The following is a 25,666-nucleotide window of genomic DNA, read 5'->3' as shown; positions in this document are numbered from 1 at the left end:
AAAGTGTACACACGTTTTCCTACGCAAAGTGGTGCACCCAAATTTATACGTATTTGACAGATTTTGAAAGGCAGCAATCACCTGAACAATGCGCTGATGGGAGTAAACAAGGAAGCAGTCCTGATTGGTATTGTAACTAGGCATGTTGGGGCGGTGGATAGTGTCACCAAAACCTTGAATTTTCCCCGGGACTTTCTGCTGGAAACGTGTTCAGAACCATGACGACTTTTAGTCATTTTAAGGTATGTCCTCAATGCAATTAAATTTTATTTATAATGCCCAATTTCACAAGTCACAATTTGCCTCAGAGGGCTTTACAGCATACAACACACCCTCTGTCCTTGGACCCTCACAGCGGATAAGGAAGAACTCCCCCCAAAACCCCTTTAACAGGAAAAAAAAATGGTAGAAACCTCAATCCATATGACAAAATCATCCATAAAGACAGGGAGAGGCATGTTTCCACCATGTTTCCTTTCCTAACCCTAACCACAGTAAATTCACATGCCTAAACCTCAACACACCCAACCATGTTTCTTTTCCAAACCCTAACCACAGCAACTTTACTTACCTAAACCTAACCTATGTAATTTAAGTAATTACATAACTGTATGTCTAAGGATGTAACATTGTTCGTTGGGTGCTGATTCATAGGATATCATGCACACTGTTACACACTGCGTGTGCATTTTCTTTGATATCATACAAACCCATTATGAGAAAACATTAAAAAGGAGGTATCATGTAGACAATTCCTTAATTTAACTTCATGAATCAGACGTTCCTAGTACATTGTGGCGCTTTCAAAGTGAGCAACAGGTAGCCTATGAATAGAAACAGGGCATCTGACAAAAGTTCAGCTCTAAATTGCGTACTGCGTCGCTTGCGGCCAGTTAAGACACCACTTTCGTTGGCTTCAAATCCAAAATGTTGCCACACTGGTGCAGTTTTAGTTTTCTCCTGCCGTCTCCCCGAAAAACACGGTCTCTCGCAAACAAACACGGTGTTGCATTAATCAAAGCTCTAGCAGCCCACCTTGTTTTACTTCATTATTCATTCTAATTTCATGTTTATAATGTCTGATCACTCAGAATGACTGACATCCATCTTGACTCCTTTAAATTATTTTCACTTGACACAGAAGCAGTAGTTGAGCAGTTAACTCATTGCTATTCATGGTAGGCAAAGATATATGCCAACACACTGTAGAGCTGCATTAATTTCTCAGTTTTTGTTTGGAAGTCATTCTGGCGCTGGCACAAGAAGATCTTCATTCTTAATCCTGCTTTAAAAGCTCTGATTGGCTCAGCTAAACTATTTTGTTTAGTGTATCCACCATAGAGGAACAAGGGTTTTTGCCGCCATCTTATTCTGCGACTCTGTGCAGCCACTTTGAAAATAACAATGAAAGAAAAATGTCTGAATCAAGCACCTAGCAAGGTCAAAGAGTTGTTTTTTTTGTCACATTCCATCTTCTATCAAAGTATTTTGTCCCGTGTTTTGGTATTTGTGTTCCAGAGAGGAAGAGAACTGAAGGGATGTAGGAAACGCAACAATACAACCCAGCCATGTGATGGCCACCATTACACAACCCCCGGCCACCCACTATTGTCTGCAACATCCACCGGCTATTGTTGTGCTGTGCAACAGAAGTCATTCATTTAACACAAAGCGAAGCACAAACCACCTGCTAGCACGAATACTGTGTTTACAACAAAGACACAGACAATGAAAAGGCAACAGAAACACAGGGAGCAGGACAGAATTAAGAAAGCCTGCCTTTGAACAGAACATTCCTAACTTTTAAAACTACATTAATTGGCGTATATTTTCCTCACAGATGCAGAGAGAGCTGAATGGATTTCATTTTTTCTCCCAAGAGTTTGATGAAATAAAAGGCTGAGTATTTATCTGTTGTTCCGGGAAATCAGGAGGGAGGTTGACCATTAATGTCAGGCCTTCATCTCATAACATGGTGCTGTGTTTTCGTGGTGAGAAGCTGCAGATGTCTCTTTATCAAATTCCAGCGTTAGACTGGAATGTAAGAATGCCGTTTGGGCTTTACATGTTGCACTGTGTGAGGGGTGCTCGGAGTGCTGTTGTCGGTGTGGGTACTGTCATTTCTTATCCTTGTGAGAGGCCAGCCGAGCCGTGGACCCTCAAAGCTGGGGGATTTTTAGGAAATGAGGTCACTCTGGACAACTGTTCTTCAAAGGGGTTCAAGAATGTTGATTCATGGTTGAGGTTCAACCATCTGCTTAGTATCTTGTCCATGGGAAGTGACTCACAACTATCAAAGAATGGAGGACATGATCCGTAGCATTTTTATCCACTTTTAGTTTCTCTAGCTTCGGGAAAAATCTTCCTTTGGGATGAGGCAGACATATTTTCAGGCAGTAGAGCAGGATTGAAAAGATAGTCCTGAGGAGACCTCCGGGGTGCATCTTTCACTTTTTCCAACTGTAAAAACTCTCTTCAGTTACTGCTGCTGTCATGATCACAACTGCTGTCACAGCCAGATAAAATAAAGCCAAGGATGTTCCTGCGGGTTGTTTGTTTTAGGAGAATATAATACAACAAATCAGCCAGTGAATCAGAAGAAGATAAGGTGACTGGTGTAAGAGAGGGAACACCAAACAGTACATTACAACACTTCATCATGAAATAACTCCTGGAATGTGTCGAACGTCAAAAGCTGTGTACCAGAATCTGGGGAGTTTTCCTTAAAGGTTAACAAAAGGTTAGTGCTTGGATTTTGGGTTAAGATCATAGCTAGGCCATTTAAGGCTTATAAAGGTGAAGTGATAAGGGTTAAATGGACAGTTTGACCCAGTATCAAAAATATATATTTTTCCCTTTTAGTTTAGTTTAGTTTAGTTTAGTTTAGTTTATTTCTTTGGATGTTGGACAAGGAAAATAGAATACATTCAAATAGAATACATTCATTTGAAAATATAAATGAAGAGAGAAGGAAAAAAAGAAAAGAAAATGCAAAAGGAAATACAAATCCTATCATGACGCCCCTTTTAGAAAACTCTACTTTTTTTTTTTTTTTTTTTGTATATAATTTTTGAGTCCATATGTCCGAAAAAAGGGGATAGGGAGAAGCACTAAGCTTGTTGTGCCCTACCCCTAGTTTATACCCCTGACCAGTTAATATTTAAAGTTATATAAGCAGCATACTAACTTTAGATTTGAGCTTAGATGGCAAAGAACATTGGTAATGCATCTATATAGATGCTTTAATATGATACATAACAATATCAAATTCTACTCTTTGGTGTATGCAGTGTAACATGATATGGTAAAGTAATTAATTAGATCATTTCCCCTTCTGCTTCATCTCTGTACCTGTTGAGAACTGATTGTTTAAGTCTGTTTTTGAATTGAATGATGTTTTTGCTCTGTTTCACTGCTTCCTCTAGCCCATTCTATAAGGTTACACCATAGGAGGAGATACTCATTATTTTAAGGGTTGTATACGTTACAGGTTTTTTTAAAGTTCAATGGTCCCCTGAGGTTGTACCCCCTCCATAAATTTATTTTGTACAGTACCAGGTAGTTGATTGTATCTTGCTTTGCACATAACTTGCAAAACTTTAAACATAACCAAATCAGTGAACTTCAAAATATGTGATTCCAGAAACAATCTGTGTGTATGGTCCCGATACCCTGTGTTGTGTATCACCCTTAGGGCTCTTTTTTGGAGTGTAATGATTGAGTTTGTTGTTGTCTTATATGTATTGCCCCAAACCTCTGAACAGTAGTGCAGGTATGGGAGGATCATTGCACAGTACAGTGTGCGCAGTGATTGGGGATTGAGAATATGTTTTACCTTATTTATTACTGAAATGTCCTTTGCCATCTTAGCCCTGACATACTCTATATGGGGTTTCCAGCAGAGCTTATGGTCTAAAATCACACCTAAGAATTTGGTTTCATATACTCTTTCTATTTCAATGTGATCTACTATCAGCTTGATGTCTATTCTTTTCTTAAAGACCATACATTTTGTTTTATTTAAGTTTACCCATTTATCATTCTAGATTGTTTTGGTGTGAGTTGCCAGGTGTTGGAGATATCTGCCGTGGAGATGTCTGCCTTTTCTTTAGTGTAATGGAACTAGATAGCACTTGGCTTGTGATGCTCAAAGCGCCAAAAAACTATATTTGAAAAACTCAACAGCAACGTCTCTTTCCAGAAATCATGACCTGGTTACTCAAGATAATCCACGTACTTTGTTGTGAGCAGTTTCATGTAGGAACTATTTTCTTTGTACTGAGCTACACCCACCCATGTGGAAGGAAGCGTGCATCTACTCATGGACAAGAGGCTCTTGCTTGTGACAGCTCAGATGTAAACATAAACAGCGTTCTCCTCAGTTGAGCTGGAATGTTAGCTAGCTAGGTGCTAGGTGAGCTAGCAGTAGATGCACGCTTCCTTCTGTGTGGTGATACAGTTGGCAGGAACTATTTTATTTGTATTGAGCTACACCCGCCAGCTGTATCACCACGCAGCAGGAAGCGTGCATCTACTCATGGACAAAAGGCTTGTGACATCATGAGATATAAACATTAATTGTGTCCTCCTGTAATGAGCTGTAATGTTAGTTTGCTCAGGGGGGCTACGTGAGCTAGCAGTTGATGCACACTTCCTTCTGCACAATGATACAGTTGGCAGGTGTAATGCAGTAGAAAGAAAATAGTTCCTACATGAACTGCTCACAACAAGGTCTGTGGATTATCTTGAGTAACTGGGTCAGGATTTCTGGAAAGAGACATCGCTGTTGAGTGTTTTTGAATGTATTTTTTTGGCACCTTTAGCACCACAGTACCATCTAGTTCCATTATAATCAGAAAAAGCAGACATCTTTATGGCTGTCTCCAACAGTCTCCAACTCACACCAAAACAATCTAGACTGATAAACAGCACTATAGCTAAGAGGAAAAATAAGTATTTTTTGATTTTGCGGTCATCTGTCCTTTCAATAATTGATTTTAATTATAGTATATTGAAGGAGGCAGAAAGTAGATTAAAGTAGCTTATAACAACCTTGATACTTACATTGTTACTTTGAAAACTTTTACTTGTTCTTGAGTAAGTTTTAAGTACTTTCTCCTAGAGCTGCTCGATTATGGAAAAAATCATAATCACGATTATTTTGGTCAAAATTGAAATCACGATTATGCAAACAATCATGCGGCACATGTGATGACTTGTCATTTCTGTCTCCACATGGTCGCGCGTTTACAATTCTCCTCTGCTCTCTGTATTGTGCACGGCAGAGTTTGGCCCTGTTGTGCGCACACACACACACACACACACACACACACACACAGACCAACCACACAGACAACCTCGCTCTCGCTCTGCCATTTTCCGCACACTGTTTTTGAAATCTTTGGCGATCACCTGCCCCTCAAATTATTCAATTTCACCTATTTGACTGGCCCGTGGAGTGAATAGAGGAGAGGAGAGGAGAGGAGAGGAGGGGGTGCGTTTGATTTGCAACACAAGACAACTGACAAGAAGCACATAATCGTTTTATGTCGATTAATTTGTTTTCATAATCGTTGAAAGCCCAAATCATAATCTAGATTAAATTTCAATTAATCGAGCAGCCCTACTTTCTCCAATTTTATATTTGAATGTATTTTGTGTTGTAGGAGTCTTGGCAGCAAAGAGACAGGGGTTATATATAAATACAGTAATACTGTACTGTACATCATATATTCAGCCCTAGCCTTGCTAGTATGAGCAAACAATACCTAACCTTGGATTGATTGGACTGATTAGTAATCAGTTCATGCCGATACACTACTTCAAGTTTAAATAGATTTGTAGACTAATCTAGACAATTTAGAGCAATCATAGTTAAAAAGATAATCAATCTAAATCTAAACAGTCTAATCTAAATTGATATAGCTCTACAGGTAAGAGGAAACATATGGGTTTTTGATGTGGGGGTGAACTGTCCTTTAAGTGTTTAGTTGAACCAAGTCAGTGGGCAACTTTCTTAAGTTTTGCTCAACAAACTTCATGTTTGTTAACTCATTTGGCTGATATGCAGGGAGGAATTTATTGGGAGGGAATCATTTTGTTTATGCAGTGGTAACATGTAGACAAGCAGAGGCAGGAATAAATACAATCTGTAGATGATCTGCAGGTCTTATTTCAGGTCATGTCGTCCTAACCCTCTCTTGTGTGTTCGCTCTCTATGAATACATATAAATATCTTTATTTTTACTCAGAATGGTGGTGACCACAAAATGGTTGCTGCCGTATTTCAGAGTTCCTCTGAATCCGTGGTATTCCTTTGAGAACCACAGAAAATAATCACTGATGGGGGGGGGGGGGCGTTCTCTAAATAAAATTATCAGGCTCGGACATGTTTGCTGTCACCACCTTCCTGTGTGTAGCCTCCTTCCTCCTGCTGTCTAAATACTGCAGGCTAATGAGCCAGTTTCCGGAAATAGACAGGTGATTAACACACTGCTCCTCTCAGTATGAGGCAGAGCAGAGCTAGTTAATGCTATAAGCTAACAGTGGGAAGAGATCCAGTCTCTTAGGATAACAGTGTTAATATGCTGGGTGTGATGGTTGGGAATAAGCTCGTGTTAGAGGTCTTTAATGAATCTTTTATGTGCTGCTCAGGCAGGCTCAGCTATAGCCAAGCAGCATCAAAACATATGGATGGGATGTTATTTCTTGAGAGGGTTCAAAGATGAGTGCACTGGTGATGGATAATGGGGTCCGAAATGGTTTCTAGTCACCATATTAGCAATGTTGTATTGTTGGGGACTAGCTTTCTTTTTGTTTTACATGACAGTTGACACTTGAACACAACCTTTTCATCAGAACTGCTTAATTTCAACTATTCAATTTAGACCTGTTATTACAAAGCATGCAAGTGTTTGCGTGCAATCGAAGTGTGTTGCCTTTGACAAATTATGTTATCCAGTCAGCGACATGTGGTGATAACAAGTCAGCTAATTAGCTAGCATGCCTGGGTTTGTTTTTAGGACATAGATCCATCAAGCTTTCTAAACATAGCTAGACGTGATGAGTGTGACTGAGTGTTGTAATGCAAGTCACTAATCTAATCTCTCTCCACTCAACCAGTGCATTTAAGGACATGCTAACTTTGAGCTGCTGATTTGAGCTAATTGTTGGCACCATAAAATCAGCACTTCTGGGTGGTTCCTGTCAGGGCACGTGTGATTGGCTGATGATGCAGGTTGACCACACTGTTGCATAGAAAACAGGCGAAAGGCAGAAGTAGCACGCGTGTTCAATCATTTCTTGGAAACTGAAATGAAATCCAGCAACCAGTCCAGAAATTTTTGTGTGAAACTGAAAAACGATAAAGCCACTTTGCATTTATTATACACTAATGGCTTCTTTTCACTCACATAAAATCCACAAAAAAGCCTACATGTTTGCATCCTTGACCACAGATCTTAATTTTATTCAGAACGTTAAACCCTTTGGCCCGTTAGCCTCACTGTGTGGTCTCTGCACTGAGAGTCCTGTGGGACAAAATACTAAAATGGGCTGCTTCATGCTGGGAAAGGATTACAATTATATGCTCGGTGGCTTTTTCTTCACTCACACACACACACACACAGAGAAACAGGCACATCCTCGAAAACCTCAAACTCAGCCGTCCATGTGTCCCCCCTCCTCCTCTGGTGAAGATTTGTTCCCTTGTGTCCGTCCACAGGTTATTTCCTGCACGACCATCCTGTTGAATTCGATTAATTCAAGGCTTATCTTTTGTCCTTTTAGTTTCACTTTTGAGATGACCTGAAAGGTCTGTTTGGGAAGTCCAGAATAGATGAACTGGAGAAGTGCTGTTTTTGTTGCCTGTGAGACTGGAAACATCACTGTCACTGCAGGGTGGTGTATTGAAATGGTTGCGGTCATTGAATTGTCATGTTCAATGTGTGCGTCATGTGATATGGAACAAAGTAAATGCTAGTTGACAGCAAGCTCTGTGTCAGGCTGAACAGACAGCAGGAGAGAGCTGGACTGTTACATAACCAAGGCTTGCTAAAAAAAAAAAAAAAAAAGTTATTGGCAATTTGTCTTTCAGGAAATTCCCAGGAAGTTTGGTTTTTGCCTGTGACATTTTCTTGTTCCTACTGTAAGTGTACAATCATACCTAGTATTACAGAAAGAGATGTTTTCAGCATAGATTCAATAGAATTTAATACTAAGTTTATCTAAACAATTGCATTACTAAGGCCAGGTTTTAATGTGAGTGTTTTTTTTTGTTTTTTTTTATATATATTTTGACCCTCAGAATAACCAGATAAAAACATACATATTTTTATAAAACAATATCTTGTAACTTATCGGCTGTCGGCCTGACGACGACAAGCCTCTGGGAGCAAAAGCTAACATTTCGGGGGTTCTGGTATACTGGTATAGCCAGCGGATCTCCAGGCCAATACTTTCCCTTCTTTGTGCCAGTCATAAGGCAAATCTCTATGAACAGATATGTGCAAATAAATGCAGATACCTTTTTAAAAAGCTAAATCATCATCAGACAGTTGCCATGGGGAAGATGTGTGAATGAGAGTGCATTCCCCAACATGTTCTGCCTCATTTGCTCTCCATACAGACTATTTACCTACCAACAAAACATGATTGATCAATACTACTCAGGCTACAAACTATGAACCCGAAATCGTGGGTAGTCCACACCAAAACTGGTGCGTGGGTTTAGGGCTGCACCAATGCCATTCATTGAATGTTTAAAAAGTAAAGCCCCGATCACACAGAAAGCACCTTGTTTTTTTTGTTTTTTTTTTTAATTGAATGCCACTACCAGTTCTTATTGTTGCTAGGCAACCACCCCATCACGTCCTTATACTAGCCTTCCTGTGTAATCAATGTGCCATTTTTTCCCCAGTAATTAGTGTCTAGTTCCTAAAATGTTCAGGCAGAGGGTACTTGCTGTAGCTCTGGTTGAGGGTGAGAGGCTGTCAGTAAATAGTTTGTTGGGCACAAGGAAACAGAGATCAGTGTGGGTACATGAGACCCTTAAAAAGTGGATGGATCATGGGGAGTAGCACCAGTTGGTCCAGGAGCTTCCCCTCGATGATGGACGTTTCCAGGCATATTTTAGGATGACTCAGGGGCAGTTTGACAACCTGCTGTCTATCGTCAGGCCGTATAGCTCTGGGTATCCAGCAGCCGCTACCACCAGTTTCTCCTCCATTGTTTACCAACTGTAAACTTGTTGTCATGGCCACCACAGAAGGCCCGCCTCTCAAGTCATCCGATTGGACAATGGGAAAAAAAGATGACGAGAAAAGAACAATGCTGATTTATCTACAGATGAACTGTAGGCTGGTGAGATGAGACAATATGTGACAAGGTTATTTGATGGTATACCCTGTGCAATATTGCACATAATCTATAGTCACAGCTCTGCAGGCCTCTGTAATACCAAACCACATTCCTCCTCATTTACTGTAAGAGGTCTGGTCCATTTCGTTGATTAGATGGTAATCAAATTAACTTATTACACGTCATGGCTTTATAGCTGTTTCTTGGTTCCTGCTGGCAAACTCAGTAAATTACTCGTGATAAAATTATTTTTATGCAGTCGTTTGTTTCATGTAATTAATGTCTTAGCTACATTACTGTGTATAAGCCGTGTAATACAGCGAACTGTGATTGTTGCCAAATGAGTGTTTAAGGTGATCAGGTTGACCTCTACTATGCACAGGGGTCTTGAACAGAGCATATTCTGCAGCAATGACTGACTCACTGTACATTAACTGTCACATAATACACTCACAGTGCACCATTTCACCAGGCAACGCGCCCAGCAAAGTACAGTTTGTTTTACTGTCACAGTATGAAATATTATCACAGACCTAGGCTCCAGTTATAAAAAGCAATACAGTCAGTGCCTGTACTCGGTCCAAGACATAACTAATAATGGATGGCTGTTCAGTGTTACTGCTAGACTGTGCTTTGTTAGTGCTGCACTTGTGCTCCGAGTGTTAATCTGGCTCTCTGTCCTGTGCTCAGAGAGTGGTCACACTCTTTGACTACAGACCTTTCTGGTTAAGAAGAGTCCTCCATCTGCGAGCGTGTAAGTGTGTGTGTGGAGTGTAGCATTAGTATTCAGCCTCGAGAGTCTCACTGAAGCGCCTGTCGGGCCCTTTGTTGTTGTTTCATGGAGGGGTCTTAGGGGGGTCTGGGGCTGTGGGTGAGTGGTGTCATGAGAGGCTTGGAAAGGGACACAAATAGCTGCCATGAGTCCAGACATGCAGCGCATTCCTCTGTAACACTCAAAACTCAAAAGGCTCTTTAACATGATCCCAGTCTGGTTGTTGTTTCAAGCTCTCTGGCGATGGGTAGGTGAGAATCGCATTCAATGTAATTCTTTTGCAGTGCTTCAATATGCTGTCACTGTGGCTGTGTGTCTGTGGATGAAGCTGAGTGGAGATGCACAGTGGAGTCACAGGCCTTATTGCACTAGTGCTTCTTAAACAGGGATGGACATTGCTTTATTGATTTTGTACTGCTCGGCTGCAAACTATTTACTCCTCAGAAGCCCTCTTGTGGGTTTGTGGATTTTGTTTTAATGCTGCTAACAGCTAACCACCCATTAGATTAAGCTGGCTCATAAATATTTCACTTTGAAAATATAAAATAAAGGGCAAATTAGCCAGTTTCCAAACACAATGAAGGAGGAATGCGCCAACTGTGAAATTCTGAGCCAGTACCAATATAAATGCTTCAAATAACAATTCTTGCTGATAGCTGATATGGATGTTTTTTGTTGTTGTTGTTGTTTATGTTGTTTTTGTTGCTATGTATTCCCCCTTTTATACCATGAAAACAAGAAAATCTTCATTATAAAAAATAACAATTGCTTCAAAAGCCTATTTACCATATATAATATATCATAATTCTCTTTCTAATATCTATTTTATATTGCTGTGAAAACATCACCAAATTTCTCCCTCAAACAGTTATTCAAGTTTCTTACCCAAAACAAAATTTTACAAGATTACATTTCACAAAAGACATCATGAGAACATCAAAGTGACCTTAGAGCTTCATCATTCTTTAATTTTTCCATAACTACTTATCCTGTCAGGGTCGCGGGGGGGCTGGAGCCTATCCCAGCTGACACTGGGCGAGATGCAGGGTACACCCTGTACAGGTCGCAGACTATCGCAGGGCTGACACATAGAGACAGACAACCATTCACACTCACATTCAGTTAGTTGCGTACACCAGCTGCTGAAAGCTAACGTTAATTAGCTCTCCTCCTGCTGATGTCAACAAAGATTTGTTTTTCACAATATAGCATCGTCAGGAAAAAAACTAGGGTGCATCCTCTGATGTATTATTGTGAGTTTACAGCATCCTTCCTTCCTGAAGGCGTCCCAGGAAAGATCTCTGTTCATCCCAGACACGTTTTCAATTTTCCCTGGGACGATGGGACGCTGTTAGTCTCGAGCCCTGCTTTTTAACCTGCGGAAAGCTGATGTGGCACGACAGAAAAACATTGTCCATTTTCCCATAGGCCGATAGCAGTCAGCAAGGCAAATATTTGGTTTTCGATAGCGATTATTATTTTGTATTGACTTGGCTGTTTTTGCATTTCAGACTTATTTTGCCAAATGCCTACAAAGACCTTCACAGCATGTTCCTTGTCATCTGATATTGTGTGTGTTTTCTTGTGCAGGTGGCCTCTAGTTTTTGGTTTATTTCCTGTGTTGAGTGCCATTTCCATGGAGTTAGCGCAGCTTCCTGGTTTCCTGTTTAGATAACCTGCGAGCTTCGATAGGCTTTTATCCAATCAGTTGCTTCCTTTACTTTGCGGCATCATTTGTCTTAAAGTGGTCGCCACCCATCTTTGAATACACTGTCACTGTCGCCTCCAGCAAGAATTGAGTGTTTTTAAAAATAACTGTATGAGACCGAGGGATCCAAGAGGGCGTTGCCCTTCAACTGCAGGCATTGCTGGACTCAGCAAGTGGCAGCATTTTTGTGAAAGGGGTTGCTTTTCTGATTGGATTTTACAGTGTGGAAAAGCCCTTGTACAGTGTCCATTGTTGAATTTGATTCAGACATTGTATCAGTTAGACTGTACAAACTGACACTTTACTCCTCAACTCAGACATTATTATAAACCCTTCCCTCCTGTTCTGGAATGTCAGATGCCTCCAAAATATTTACAAAAATCAGTTTTTAGGACAGTGCAGTCACAGAATTGTGCTTCATTTTGAGGCTCGTAATGCTCCATTTAAACCCATTTTAGTACATGAAGAGAAATGAAGCATTTCAAAACCCCAGTGCCACATAATTTCTTTTAATTTCCTCAAACTGCTCAAACCACCTTTCTCTTTATTAATCATTCAACACTTAGTTTTAACAAGGCTAAGGATGTCTCATCCCATGTTGATGTTGGCATTGTGAATATTTGGCTGGGCTATGTGTGGTTGTAAAGTGGTTGTTCGCAGACTTAAAGGAATGCTTTGAAAACCTATATTTTCAACATCAAACATTCGCCTTTAGGCTTTAAAGGGGACTCTGACAAAATTCCAGGCTTTCTCCTTTCTGAAGGAAGGCATAATATGATATTTTCTGCTCTCAAAATATGGAATTTTTGAAGCTCAAGGTTACATGCAAAACCTGTTTTGAATTACTGAAGGTAAGGCCCCGGTCAGACAGAAAGCGTTTTGCAGGTTGCAAAAATGCCTTGTTTTTTTAATTTATTTATTTTTGTGAAATGCCACTAGTGAAAAAAATTGGCTTGCTGCACCTTTTTATTGTTGCCATTGCTGCTATTCGTTGCTATTGTTTATTTATTTTATTTTTAGCTTATTTTAGTTACTTGACAGTAATTAGTAGCTAGTTCCTAAAATGTTCAGGCAGAGGGTTCTTGCTGTAGCTCTGGTTGAGGGTGAGAGGCTGTCAGTTAATAGTTTGTTGGGCACAGGGAAACAGAGATCAGTGTGGGTACATGAGACCCTAATAACGAGGGTGGGTCATGGGGAGTACCACCAGTTGGTCCAGGAGCTTCGCAACACTGATGGACGTTTTCAGGCGTATTTTAGGATGATTCTGGGGCAGTTTGACAACCTGCTGTCTATCGACGGGCCGTATAGCTCTGGGTATCCACCATTTTCTCCTCCATTGTTTGCCAAGTGTAAACTTGGTTTTGAGACCACCACAGAGGGCCCACCTCTCAAATTATCCGATTGGACAATGGGAAAAAAGATAACGAAAAAAGAGATAACGTAGAGCATTTTTCCGCTCTGAGTTGAAGTTTTTTCAGCTCGAGGAGTTCAAAGCGATCCGGCAAAAATGAGAGGCGAGTTGCAAAGCAAAAACAGTGAGCAAAAAGCTTCATTCTCATTAAAAACAATTACAAAAAGCTGCCTCCAGCTGCTAAAATGCTTTCTGTGTGATCTGAACAACTGAATGTGGTGTTTCAGTCCAGAATGTGTCAAATAATGACACAAGAGACCAATGAAATACTGCCTCTGTGTCTTTAAACATGCCTCTGTTTGACTTGTAATGCAAAGTAAGTGCAAAATCGATGATTTTAATTAACACACACCCTGTAGCCATGTAGGACATGCACTAATTACTAAAATAATAAATGTGATTTCTGTGGTACGTGATGCAGACAATTTGGTTTCTTAAATTTCCTGTGTTTGCTTGTACTGTTCACTGAGCGGGCATCCATGGACATTTGTGTCTTTCTGACATGCTGCGATGGTTAAGTGTGTCATCCGTTGAGTTTCTGATCAATTAACTTTCATGATATAAGACTGCTGTGGGCACTACTCTTTATCGATTGGATAGTGTTGACCCAGATACATGCTAACGCATGTAGACTTATGCACATGCATAAACCGACACACACTCCTGCTGTATCTTTTTCCTTTGTCTTTTATCTCCTCTCTTTTCATCATTCACAGCCTGTCTGTTAGCTAACCGACAGCTTTTTTTCTTCTATAAATCACCAGCACTGGCAGAATGACCATCACAAGTCTCTTTGTGTGTTACAACCCCAGCAGGGATTGAACTCCCCAGCGCATACGCAATAATTGGGTTACTGTCCCAATTTTCTGTGACCGATTTCTCTTCATCATATGGCTCAGAGTTATTCTTAGCCTGGGAACTCACCAGGATGTTGTGATTTGTCATTTTAAATAGGGGCACCTAAAAGGGACAGTGGTAGGAATTTGCTTGAGTGGCACAGTGTGCATTTAATTTCTGTTTTTTATCAATAATGTTAATTCGATAAGTTCACAGTTGGTTAGCAGGGAGAGTTATCACACTGACAGGATGCTCAGCTGTTAATGGGCACACGCTGGCTTTTGCTTTTGCCTTCCTTTGCAGCTACAAAGCAGGATGACCTCTCTGACCTCTAGACCACCCTGCTGTTCTCAGCACTATCACCTGATTTTGAATCTGTTTTCAATTAGATAAATAATGTCAGGGTCATTAAAGATAAAGTTAAAAGGTCAAAGAGAAGTTGTGCTTGATCTAACTCATATTTTGTTGTGCAATTATGAGAGAGAAAAGGTTTAAAAGGTGATATTTCAGCTCTGGTATTCAAAGAAGATCAAAATCCCTCCATACGTACAACACCTGGCTCAGTTTCTCATCGCTACAAGGTCAACTATTCACTGTAGTGAAGAGACAGCTAGCTAATTAGAGCAAACATAATGCCCAGGAAAGAGGCAGTATATCATTCTGTCAAATAATTCAGTAAAACCGCTTAGTCTTTGCTCATTTGGCTTTTTAAAAATGAACTTTTATCACCCTAATTGCTGACTTGCATTCTGACATCAGTACCTCTCTCGTAGCACCGTCCTCCATCATTTAGCAGCTGCTAACACAATATTGCTAATTGCTCTTGTAAATTCGAGGAAAGTGTTTCAAGTGCATCTTGATGTGGCGCTTGTGGGCAGGGAAAGTGAACCGTGACTCATGTCAGCTCTGGTTTCCACAGGCCTGATCCTATGACCCAACAGGTACACGCCCACAGGACGCCAGTACGGATGAGTAGAATAAGAGTGACCCTGAGAGCTAAAGATTTTATTTTTGGGATTGAAGTCGCCAAGAACTGACTGTTTTAAGCTAAGTAATGATGAATAAATAATGTCTTAAATCAAGTTTTATTTTGTCATGGTGGACAAGCCTCTGAAGACTAGCCTGCTGCATGTAAAGCTTCACTAGAATAATTACTCCACTAATAATTAAATGCTTTGTATGCAGGATGAGGCAGCAGCTTTTATTTAATTTAACTTTTATTAAAAGGTGACCAGTACATCACTCTAATTCTCATATGGGACTGAGTCAACACTCCCATTCTGACGATGACAGAAGAAAATCCCATTACTCCCCTTATCACCTCCTCTGCCTTTCTTCAGTCATCATCTCTTCATCATCGCCTCTCCGCCTGCCTCCTTCTCTAAGTCCCTTCAGACTTTGACTGGAGCTGTAGGTTAAAGTGGCCAAGAGACATAGGGAAAGAGAGGGCTTGGTCTTACACAGGAAGGGAGGAGCGGGGAGCCACAGGGTGGATGTTTTTGGTCTGTATGTGTGTGTGTTTGTACGAGGGCCGGCACAGAAGGGGTCTTTGTGGGTGAGGGCATCTGGAGAAACACACACATACACACACAGTCAGCCCATGACATCACAGCTTACCGAGCAGCCGGCAGGAATGTTACTGAGAAAGGAGAGGCTTTGTGGAGGAGAGGAAAGAGACGGGAGGGGAGGAAAAGGAGGAGAAGAAGAGGAGGAAAAGGCTTGGCCAGGGAAAAGTCCGGCACTCCCACTATCTGGAACAGGACGGACCGAGGCTGGACTGAACTGAACAGAGCTAAAAGGGAAAACGGATTATTTTAAAGGAGTCACATATATGGATGGTAGAAATTGCTGAAATATTACAAAACTAAAGGGAGCTTGCTTTTAAAAATGACACCATGGAGTGACAGATATCACTGACATAGACTACTTGTAAGAGCAGCAGGTGAGTACCAGCCCTGTTCTGGTGTCTGTTCTGGGTTGTATGGCAATTTTGTTTTGCTATTTAAGGTATTTTTATGGGACTTCTGGTTTTTATTTAGTTTGATGAGAAAAAATATCTGAAATATTAAGTACAGAGGACAAACTGGAACTGGAATACTGTAAAGGTAAAAGAGGATGAAGTGTCAGTGTTAGATTAAGTATTGATGTCAAAGTTGAGACTGTTGTTGCGGCAAAGGTTATCCAGATATTACAGCACAATAATGCGAGAACGGATCTGCACACTTTGGCACCATTGACTCCTTTCTTCTGGCCACATGTTTATGCCAACTTTCACCCAGCCCACCTGTCTTGATAACGCTCGCCAGTTACTCACTGTGTGTCAATTTCGCCACCCTCCGTTTGTCAGTGACGTACCACCACCCTTAATCCGCACCTCCAAACTGCCTTAAGTGGAGAAGTCATGAATAAGTGCCAGATAGCACTGTTTGGCCTGGGTTGGCTGTTTGGATATGCGAACACCATGCTAAAGCAGCAGCAGGCTCCAGTTACTACACGGGATCATGTTTAGCCAGGAAACAGAGCCTGGAACGCTGACTGCACTGGGTTACACAGGAGCTTAGTGTATGTGCATGTGTGTCCGAGGACGTACATCGCCAGGCTTTCATTTTGACGTTTGCCATGGCTACGGTGGAAGCCTGTGACGTGATATTAATGGCACAGAAAATGGGTCTGGGAGAGATGTCAAGATGGTGTGTTTACTTCCCGCCGGGGGAGTATGGGGGTGTATTCATATTCTGGTAAACCCCCCAGTGTCCCAGGCATCCAGCTCAGTGTGTATTTTTTTTAGTGTGTGTGTGTTTATGTGTGTGTGTGATTTTTGTGCATTACAGTCAGAGCAAAAGCATTTCCAGATGTGATAGGAATGGTGACAGGCGGAGAATGAGACAGCATTTAGGCAGAGCATAAGACAGTTACAGTTGGCTGACTCAGATAGACTCATGAGTGTATTACTATACTAGTCATGACTTTCCACTGAATTCAGTAATTCCTATTTATAATAAGCTTAACAGGAGTAGAGAGTAGGATTTAGTGGCACCTAGATGGCAGATTGCAACCAGCTGAGATGTCTCTCATGTGCTAAGCTTGAGCTCCAGGTTAGGATTCCCTTAGTGTTCATTATTCAGGAAGTTTTTACCAGGAGCCAAATTATCTGTAGAGGTCCTTTCCTCCCCAAAACAAACGAACCTTGTGTTTGGTAAAAACACCAAATAAAGCAGTTCAGTCTGGAACACTTTAGTTAAAGAAAACGTTCCTTCCATTTGCAGTATTATATTTGGCAGTATGGCTCTGTACTAGGGCCTCTCTGCCTTTCCTTGGGCCTATGCAGAAAGCCTCTTCCACGTATCTATGTGGAAAGCATAAGGTGGAGAGAGCACAACTCTCTGCCCTTCCACGTGCAGATGAAGAAAGCCTGTGGCAGAGAGAGCAGCCCTCCCTGCCCTTCCATGTGCCTACATGGAAAGCCTAAGGCAAGGAAAACAACAGTAGACAGGCTAGAGCAGTTTAAATAGGGCGCCCTGATTGAGATTAGCCAATTGGTTGTGTAGAAAGGAACGATGTGATCTATGTCTCCCCTAAATAGATCCATGAATTAGGTAAGTCTGGTAAAATGTCTTTGCTTTGTCGGATTTTCCTTAACTTTCTAAGACTTTTTTGGCAAAAGCCGAAGGGCAAACACAGCTGACACATCATGGTGGTGAGGGTGTGGGACTGTTATGACTATTAACACTATTTTTCATTCATGTAACTGTTGCATTGACATTTACGTATGTTTACATGCTAAGGGAAACTTACTTGCTGTTCCAAGAGAAATAAAACATTCAGGTGTCTCAGACATTCAAATAAACCCCAAAGAACTTAAGCTTTTCATTACAGCTACATCATTTCTCTCTGCACTTACACACACTCACACACACACTCTTTGCTGCCTTGGCTGGCCAGGCAGGGTGTACAGTGTCCCTCATCACAAGTATTAGAGTCCGAGCCTTGAGGACAGCGAGTTATGCCTGGAATGTCAGCTCACCTCAATGGGAAACACACATACGTGAATACACACCTCTGATACAAATACACACACTTGAAAGACCACACTCACAGTGTCATGTCCTGCTGCACAACTACAGTCACACACACACACACTCCCTTTATTGTGTGTGTGGCAGAATAACATTGCATATGAGACATTCCTGTACTATAGCACTGTTTTCCTGAGGCAGTAACAGGATATCCTCCCCCTCTGTACTGTCCTGCCTGCTGGACACACACTCCCACACACACACACACACACACACACATTCCTGCACATGCACTCACATACACATGCAGTACAATGGGTCAAATGTAGCCAGACAGAAGACCTTGTCTGTGTGAGTGTTACCATAGAAGTGACATCTGGTTCTCACATGGTTGCTAATGTCATTAAGTCAGTGAAAAATCATTTGACTTGTTGAGTGTGGGAGAGTGTGAGGAAAACAAAGGAAGTTGACAAGAAACTTGAGATGAAAGTAATGTTCAATGTTAATCTAATGTGGTTTAAAGAAAGAATTCCCTTTGCTGAAGGTAAAAGTTGATAAAGTAGCTTGTGGCTAACTAACAGTATGATTATTTGTCCCAAAATAATTCTATTGATGTGTGGGTCTGTCATTTCTGAGATGCTGTTTCTGGGCACTTTTCCACTTCACACCCAGAGATTACCTGTCTGTCAAACAGCAGGCAATCATGTATTCTTTCTTCTTTTCTGGGTCTTCTTAGTGTTCAGTTTATAGGTCCACCACTTTGGTCCAGACTGAAATATCCCAACAAGTACTGGGTGAATTGACATTGTATTTTGTAAGGACATTGATGGTGGCCAGAAGATGAAAGGTCCTTGGTCAGTTCCTTATCTTGTGACATATTTACAGTGGCATATGTACTTATGCCGCATTCCAATTACCTCAGAGGTCAGCGGTGGGAATGACATGACAGCCTAGTTGACCACATCCCAGTTTAATTAGTTTCAAAACCAAGATGTCTTTAGCAATACCAGTTCTAGCAAGGTTAGCCATTGTTAGCCAGTACATTTATTTTGCATGTATTTTGCACATCCAAATACTCGAGCCACATGTCTACAGATGGACGTTGGACAGGACTGTATTTACGACTGTTTTAATGAGACAAAAATAAGACAGAAGTGCTAATAAACATATATATTTTTACAGCTTTAACTGCTGTTGAAGGGTTGGTGAGGTTGCTGCAACTTTCAGAATTGGAAATCCGACTTCAGGGGGTGTTCTAGTTGATATATCTGACTGGGAACTTGGAAATTCCAACCCTCCAGTGCAAATGGACCACACCATTAATTTTGTCCCCTGAGTTTTGCTTTAGCACCATCCCAAGTTTGCCATGAATTTCCTTTAAATCTTGCATGGGTTGCTGTAGAATCTGTGACACACAGTCATATCCTCCTCAGCATAAATTGTAATCGCTTTGGGGATGTCTTAACTTTTGATCTGGTGCCTCCATCAAATCAAAAATTCAACTTGTCTAATGCTTTGGTTCATGACAAAATACCTGCAAAACTAATGACATTCCTATCAGCTGTACTTAGTGTTTAGTGCAAACTAGCAAATATGAGCATGCTAACACACAGATCTAAAATGATAGTCATAGTAAGTCTGCTTGGCATCGTCAATATCATTGTCATGGTGAGCCGGTTGACATGCTGATGTAAGCATTTAGCTCAAACCTCTACTGTCCCAAAGTACAGCCTCACAGAGCTACTGTTTGTTCACGGATGCTTTCAGACCTAAAGTTGTCTTGCTTTGGTCCAAATCAGGGACTAATTTTGTTACAAAGTTGCATAATTGCCTAGAGTTAGATCGTGTTCTCACGGCAGCATTTACAAGTGGACCAGATCAAATGCCTTGTGTGAGAAAGCTGCTCTTGATTGGTCAGAATGACCATGTGGGGAAAAATCCAGGAAGTAAACAAAACTCTGAGGAAGAGTACACTTGCAAGATAAATGTGACACTTTCTAATGTCACAATGGAGGGACAACTACGCAGGTTGATTTTAGCGCTGCTCATCGTGGACTATATTGCTGTCATTGTTCATTTTAGTCAAACCATAGTTTGAAAACGAGGCGCGGCTCCAACTAGAAAACAATGTTTTGATGCATTGGATGTGCTGAATGTGCATATTAAGGCAGTACAGGAGGAGGTGCACATTAATAATCCTCCAGGACTGTAACATGCTCATGTTTAACCCAAACAATGTGTCATGTGACTGCAGTTGGTTCAGATCGAGGTTGGAACACGTTCTCACCACAAACGAACCACAACAGATTTCGTTTGTAACCAGACTGAGACCACCTCTTCAAGAAGGTCTCGGCCTGGTTGTTTTGGTGTGATTGATGTGTTCACACCTGCCCAAACGAGCTGCACGTAGGGGGCAAACGAACTTGAGTTTAATTGAACCGACCCAAACTTCAGACACCAAGTAGCAAAATGGATGTTATATTACACCAAAATGTCCTACACTCTGACATCTGCAGACCTGAATTGAAAATCTGTGAGGTATTCCTTTAAGAGAACGTCTTCGTTCTGATTTATATATGCCACAGACAGTATGAGACAGTATGAGCATGTGACTGAGCCAGATGGGTCAACAAAATACCCTCAGAGAATGTTTTTTTTCTCTCAGTAGAAACAGGAGACATGAGAATAGCAGGGAGGAGGAGAGTGTTGCTTCAGTCAAGACAGGAGAAGGCTTTTTGAGGAGAGGCAGGGTGTTATTATCACCATGTGACTTCAGTGACCACTGTTTCTCAAACACTCACAGAGAAGAGAGAGGAAGAAAATGGTGCGAAAAGAGCAGTAAAGAGGGAAACAGGGGATGAGGGGGAGAAGAGAAGAGGAGTAGTTAATGGAACAAAATGATCCAGATGAAGGCTAGGCCACCCTTTTTGTGTTGGTACAAAGTCTGGCTGAAATCTGCCACTGAATTCAGCAGATATACCTCACGCTGAGAGTTGAAATTAGTAGAAATTTCCATGAATATCATTAAATGGCGGTTTGGTAGAGTGTCTAAGAGAGGGTACAAAGCAAAGACTTCCTCTTTACGGCTGTGTGTGTTTTAACTGAACACTCAACCAATTCACTGAAGTGGTCCTCATTAAATCCCCCCCCACACACACTCGTATGTTACAAAGACGGGGGGGTCAACAGCCCCTCGCGGAAGTAAACACATCCTGGGAATAGAGGTGTGCTTGGTACAAGGCAGTAAAACAGAAAGCCAATAGAGTATTTGTTAGCGGCCTGTGTAGAAAGAGACAGGAGTCTGTAAGTGTAGCTTCTTGCTAACAGTGGATCTGGAATGTGTCGGGTGGATGATTCACAAAAGCAGAAGGTCAAAAGGTTTGATCCCTGAATGCCAATGTGTCTACCAATGTGTCCTCTACACAGGTCACACACACACATTCACACCCAGGTGGCGGAGACTACCATGTAGGTCAGGAACGATAACCATTCACACGCACACATGGATTTGGAATTTGGGGTTGCCCAAGGACACTTCGACACATAGACTGTAGGGCTTGAACTATGGACCTTCTGATTATTTGACATGCCAAATGCCCCCAGATTCCTTCCACAAGTTAATGAGGCAGTAAAATATGGGTTTAAATTTGTATATTTTAGAAAATGATAAATGTAACTTTTTAAAATCAGAATTTAGTTCTCAAAATGTAGGAAAAAAAGGTAGTCAAAGTACCCCCCAAAGAACCCCTGATGATTCATGTAACATCACAGTATTGCGTTAATTTGTGGTTATTGCTCCAGCGATGATATAAGAATTATATTGAGTAGCTGTATTAACTCATATCCCTCAATATGATTACATCATAATGCATGCAGTGCATTACGGTATGTTTAAATTCATTTCGAGGATCATTTGATTACATACCTATTTCATCATCCAGCAGTTATACCTTCAGTTTCTACAGGCTGTGTGTCTGCCTTGGCAGGGAAATTTAGGTTTCGGAAGATACATTCCGTCCTATCACAACAACTCCTGATGATGTGGCCTTGAGCCAGGCACTTCATCCAAAAACGCACCACTGACGCCGCTCTGTGAACAGCTGAGGTCAGGAAGGTACAGAGAGTGGAAGTGTGTATAACAGCAAATATGAAGATATCAAAACTGCAGAACCTGGACTATCTGACAACTCTCTTGCTCGTGATACACGTCAGACGAACATTATGCCGAACCATCGTTATGTGACACTGTCAAGTGATGACGTCGAACTCAGATCCTTAGATAAAAAAGATAAAAGCTGTTTGATCGATACATACTGTGAGCAGGAACATACAGTTTTGGTACTCTTCACCCGCAGTTGTAAAAGCTAAAGATACCTCCCTGATGCTTTCTCTTCTTGAATATTCATTTCTTAAAAACCTATTGCATTGATAACCTGCCATCCCACCTGCCAATCTGGCTGATTAATAGAGTATTACATAAAATCTAAGGCAGGAAGACTTGCTGTATTTTAATTAAATGCCAGGTATTCAGCACACTGATTCATTTACAGAACCATGAAGGTCTTTGAACAAAAATAGAGTAGTTACAATACTACAGAAGGTTGTCATGTTTCTGGTCTGTTGTAAGGCAGTAGAGTGGGAGTTGGTGCCCCCAAGTGGTGGGAAGCAGTCAGCACACAGCCCTGCTGCTGCTGCTGCTGCTGCTGCTGCTGCTGCAGAGGTTTAACTTACATGTCTGCTGCAATGCAGACAGATTTATATGTGTGATGTGTGTCTGTATGTGTTATGTGTGTGTGTTTATTTAGAGATTAGGAAGAGTCTGGTCTCTGAGGATCAGTAAAGCAAGTTCTCATTTACTTTGAGCAAACATTGTGTTGTACAGCCTCTCCATACCGTATCCCTGAACCTTGTCTTTTGTTTGCTTGTTGACACAGAAATCGTGGCGGGCAGCCGAGGATGTCAGTGACACAACGCCACGAGAGCGAGCCCTGAAGAGCGTCAGTTTCCAGGAATCGGTCAGCGTTATCTCTGACAGGCCTGCAACCATGGAAGTGGAGAGCCAGCAGATCCAACATGGCTGCCTCAGCAGCCCCAGTAACCGAGCCCACAATGCAGTTGGTGTGAAAGTGGAGACTCCTGACAGCGAGGTGATGCAGGTATGCAGCTTCTCTGAGAAAGACCAAATTCTTGTTATTTTTTTAATTCTTTTAGGATGATTTCAAAATTGATGTGATCCCTAAAATTGTTCAGAACTTTGTCATAAATCATTTTAAGACTGTTTAATTATGTTGAAATATGAAAAATGATAACTTTCTTATATAACCGTCATTATAATACAATAGTAGTACATGATGGCAATGTTTTTATCTGCTGCGTCCACAGGAGATCCGCTACTTGGACCAGGTTTTAGACGCCGCCTCAGAAACCCCCACCAACGGAAACTCTTCTCCCCCAGAACACATCAAAACAATCAGCATTGACGGAAACTCTCCTTCCGTCTGCGTGTCCGCCTCCTCTCCCATCAGCCACCAGTCGGTCGTCGTGGAGGGTCAGAGACAGACCACATTCCTCCATCAGGACGACTCTGCTGTGAGGACCAACGGTCACGTGCAGGCAGAGGAGTCGGCGAGCAGCAGGGCGAGGTTTGAGCTGAGATCGTTTCACGAGGAGAAGCGGCCGGCGAAACTCTTCACCCCTGGAGAGGAGCAGCAGGTCAGGGTGACAAGGAGGCGACCCTCGGAGGAGGTAAATGGCTGTTATATAATGCATCAGCTTTATGTAACAGCTCAGTAACAGAAGAAACATGCAGTAACACAAACAACACAGCAGTAATGTTATTGAGAGTCTAGACTCTGTGTCTGTATTGACATGTGCTTGTAATAAGAGAGCAGAGGAAGGCTGGTAAATGTTCTACCAAATGAACATAAAGTAAACAAGCATTAATGTAAACTGCATGCTTTGTTGCATGAGACACAATAAAATGGCGGCTACATTGTGACAGGGTGAGCTTAAAAATGAAAATTTAAGCTTCAAATTAATGACTGATGGTATTAATACATATCAATCCTAAAATTAGTCTTCCTTTTTTATTGTAAAAATGTCAAAACCAGGTTTTTATCTTGAAGAAAAAACATGATGGCTGAGCTTTTCTTCGTAGGTAAAATAAGATTCTCAAGAGCAGGGGTGTCAAACATATGGCCCGTGGGCCAGAAAGGGTCCAATCTGGCCCACTCGATGACTTTGCTAGGTGTAAAACTTGCACAGAAGTCGTACTGCTGTTTCTATTTGTCTATTTGTCCAAATGATCCAGATCCTATTTCTTCACAGAGGTTAATGGGAAGTCGGTGTGCTGTATGTGGCCCATGAACTAATCAACCCTGCTCAAGAGAAGTACAGTATATATTCATGGCTTTCACTCAAAGTTGACAAGTCAGGCCTTTTCTCTAAGGTTTAAGAAACCAGCTTCAGCATTAAAACACAGGCCTAAAAAATATGAATATGTGTGGAAATAGTCCCAAAGTGTTGAGTTAAAAATGTACAAAATGTATTATTTCTCAGGTACGGTATTAGGTTATATGTTTGTACTTGATTCATCTACATCTTTACATACAGCTTATACTGTACTCATCACAATACAGTTCAAATCATAAAAAATCAACTCATAAAATCGAGAAATTAGAGTTTAAGGGAAAGCAGTTTTCAAATTGAAAGTGTATTAATCCTGTGTAACACGAGCACATGATGCGACCGCCCACAAGGTTAGTTGTGGTTCATATTGTCATCACAGATAAGGGAACAGTGATGACCAGTGGAAACAAATATAAAACAAAACATGGAAAACAAGATCATTATCAGTCGAGTTGCAGTGTTTGTGAGCCTATCTCTTGATCTCTAGCAAACAGCTGGTTGGTGAGGCGATGGAAAGCAGGTATTTCCTGTAACACCTGTCAGCAGACCCTGAACACAGTCCATTGGATGGGAGCAGGGGCAAAGTGACTTCTAATCTTTCTCCTGTTTTTGTTTGCTAATATGTCATGAGAGGCAAATGCTAATGGAATATTAGTGGGAGTACTCTTTATTCATCCTTTTTCCGTAACTGCTTATCCTGTTGGGGGTCGTTAGGGGGCTGGAGCCTATCCCAGCTGACATTAGGCGAGAGGCGGGGTACACCCTGGACAGGTCGCCAGACTATCACAGGGCTGACACATAGAGACAGACAACCATTCACACTCACATTCACACCTACGGACAATTTAGAGTCACCAATTAACCTGCATGTCTTTGGACTGTGGGAGGAAGCGGGAGTACCTGGAGAGCACCCACTCATCCACTGGGACACCATGCACCACCATGCTGCCTGAATATTCATCGCCCTCTTTCCTCCTTTCCCAGGTTCAGGAGCTGGAGCGTGAGCGTCAGGAGCTGATCAAAGACCAGGCAGTGAAGAAAAACCCTGGCATCGCCCAGCGTTGGTGGAACCCTCCCCAGGAGGTAGCCTCCATTTCATCTTTGTTTTCAATTTTGACTCCATCGACCTCCTGACAAACTGACTCATTGGTCTTTTG

General features: G+C 41.5%; 1 protein-coding gene across 3 annotated transcripts in view; it reads left to right on the top strand.

Moving 5' to 3' along the window:
• LOC125878602 (A-kinase anchor protein 2) overlaps window positions 1–25,666 on the top strand; it is a 128,883-nt gene that overhangs the window by 93,826 nt on the left and 9,391 nt on the right. For all 3 annotated transcript variants that reach the window (XR_007447764.1, XM_049559894.1, XM_049559895.1), the window contains 3 exons: window positions 23,036–23,257; window positions 23,484–23,846; window positions 25,494–25,592. Coding sequence is in view for 2 of the 3 variants with exons in the window: in XM_049559894.1 (XP_049415851.1) it covers window positions 23,036–23,257; window positions 23,484–23,846; window positions 25,494–25,592 (684 nt within the window). In the remaining variant the exon portion in view is untranslated. The remainder of the gene's footprint in view (window positions 1–23,035; window positions 23,258–23,483; window positions 23,847–25,493; window positions 25,593–25,666) is intronic.

The sequence above is a fragment of the Epinephelus fuscoguttatus genome, linkage group LG18 (assembly GCF_011397635.1).
Source record: "Epinephelus fuscoguttatus linkage group LG18, E.fuscoguttatus.final_Chr_v1".
Classification (NCBI taxonomy): Eukaryota; Metazoa; Chordata; class Actinopteri; order Perciformes; family Serranidae; genus Epinephelus; species Epinephelus fuscoguttatus.
This window is presented reverse-complemented; position numbering and strand designations above follow the sequence as displayed.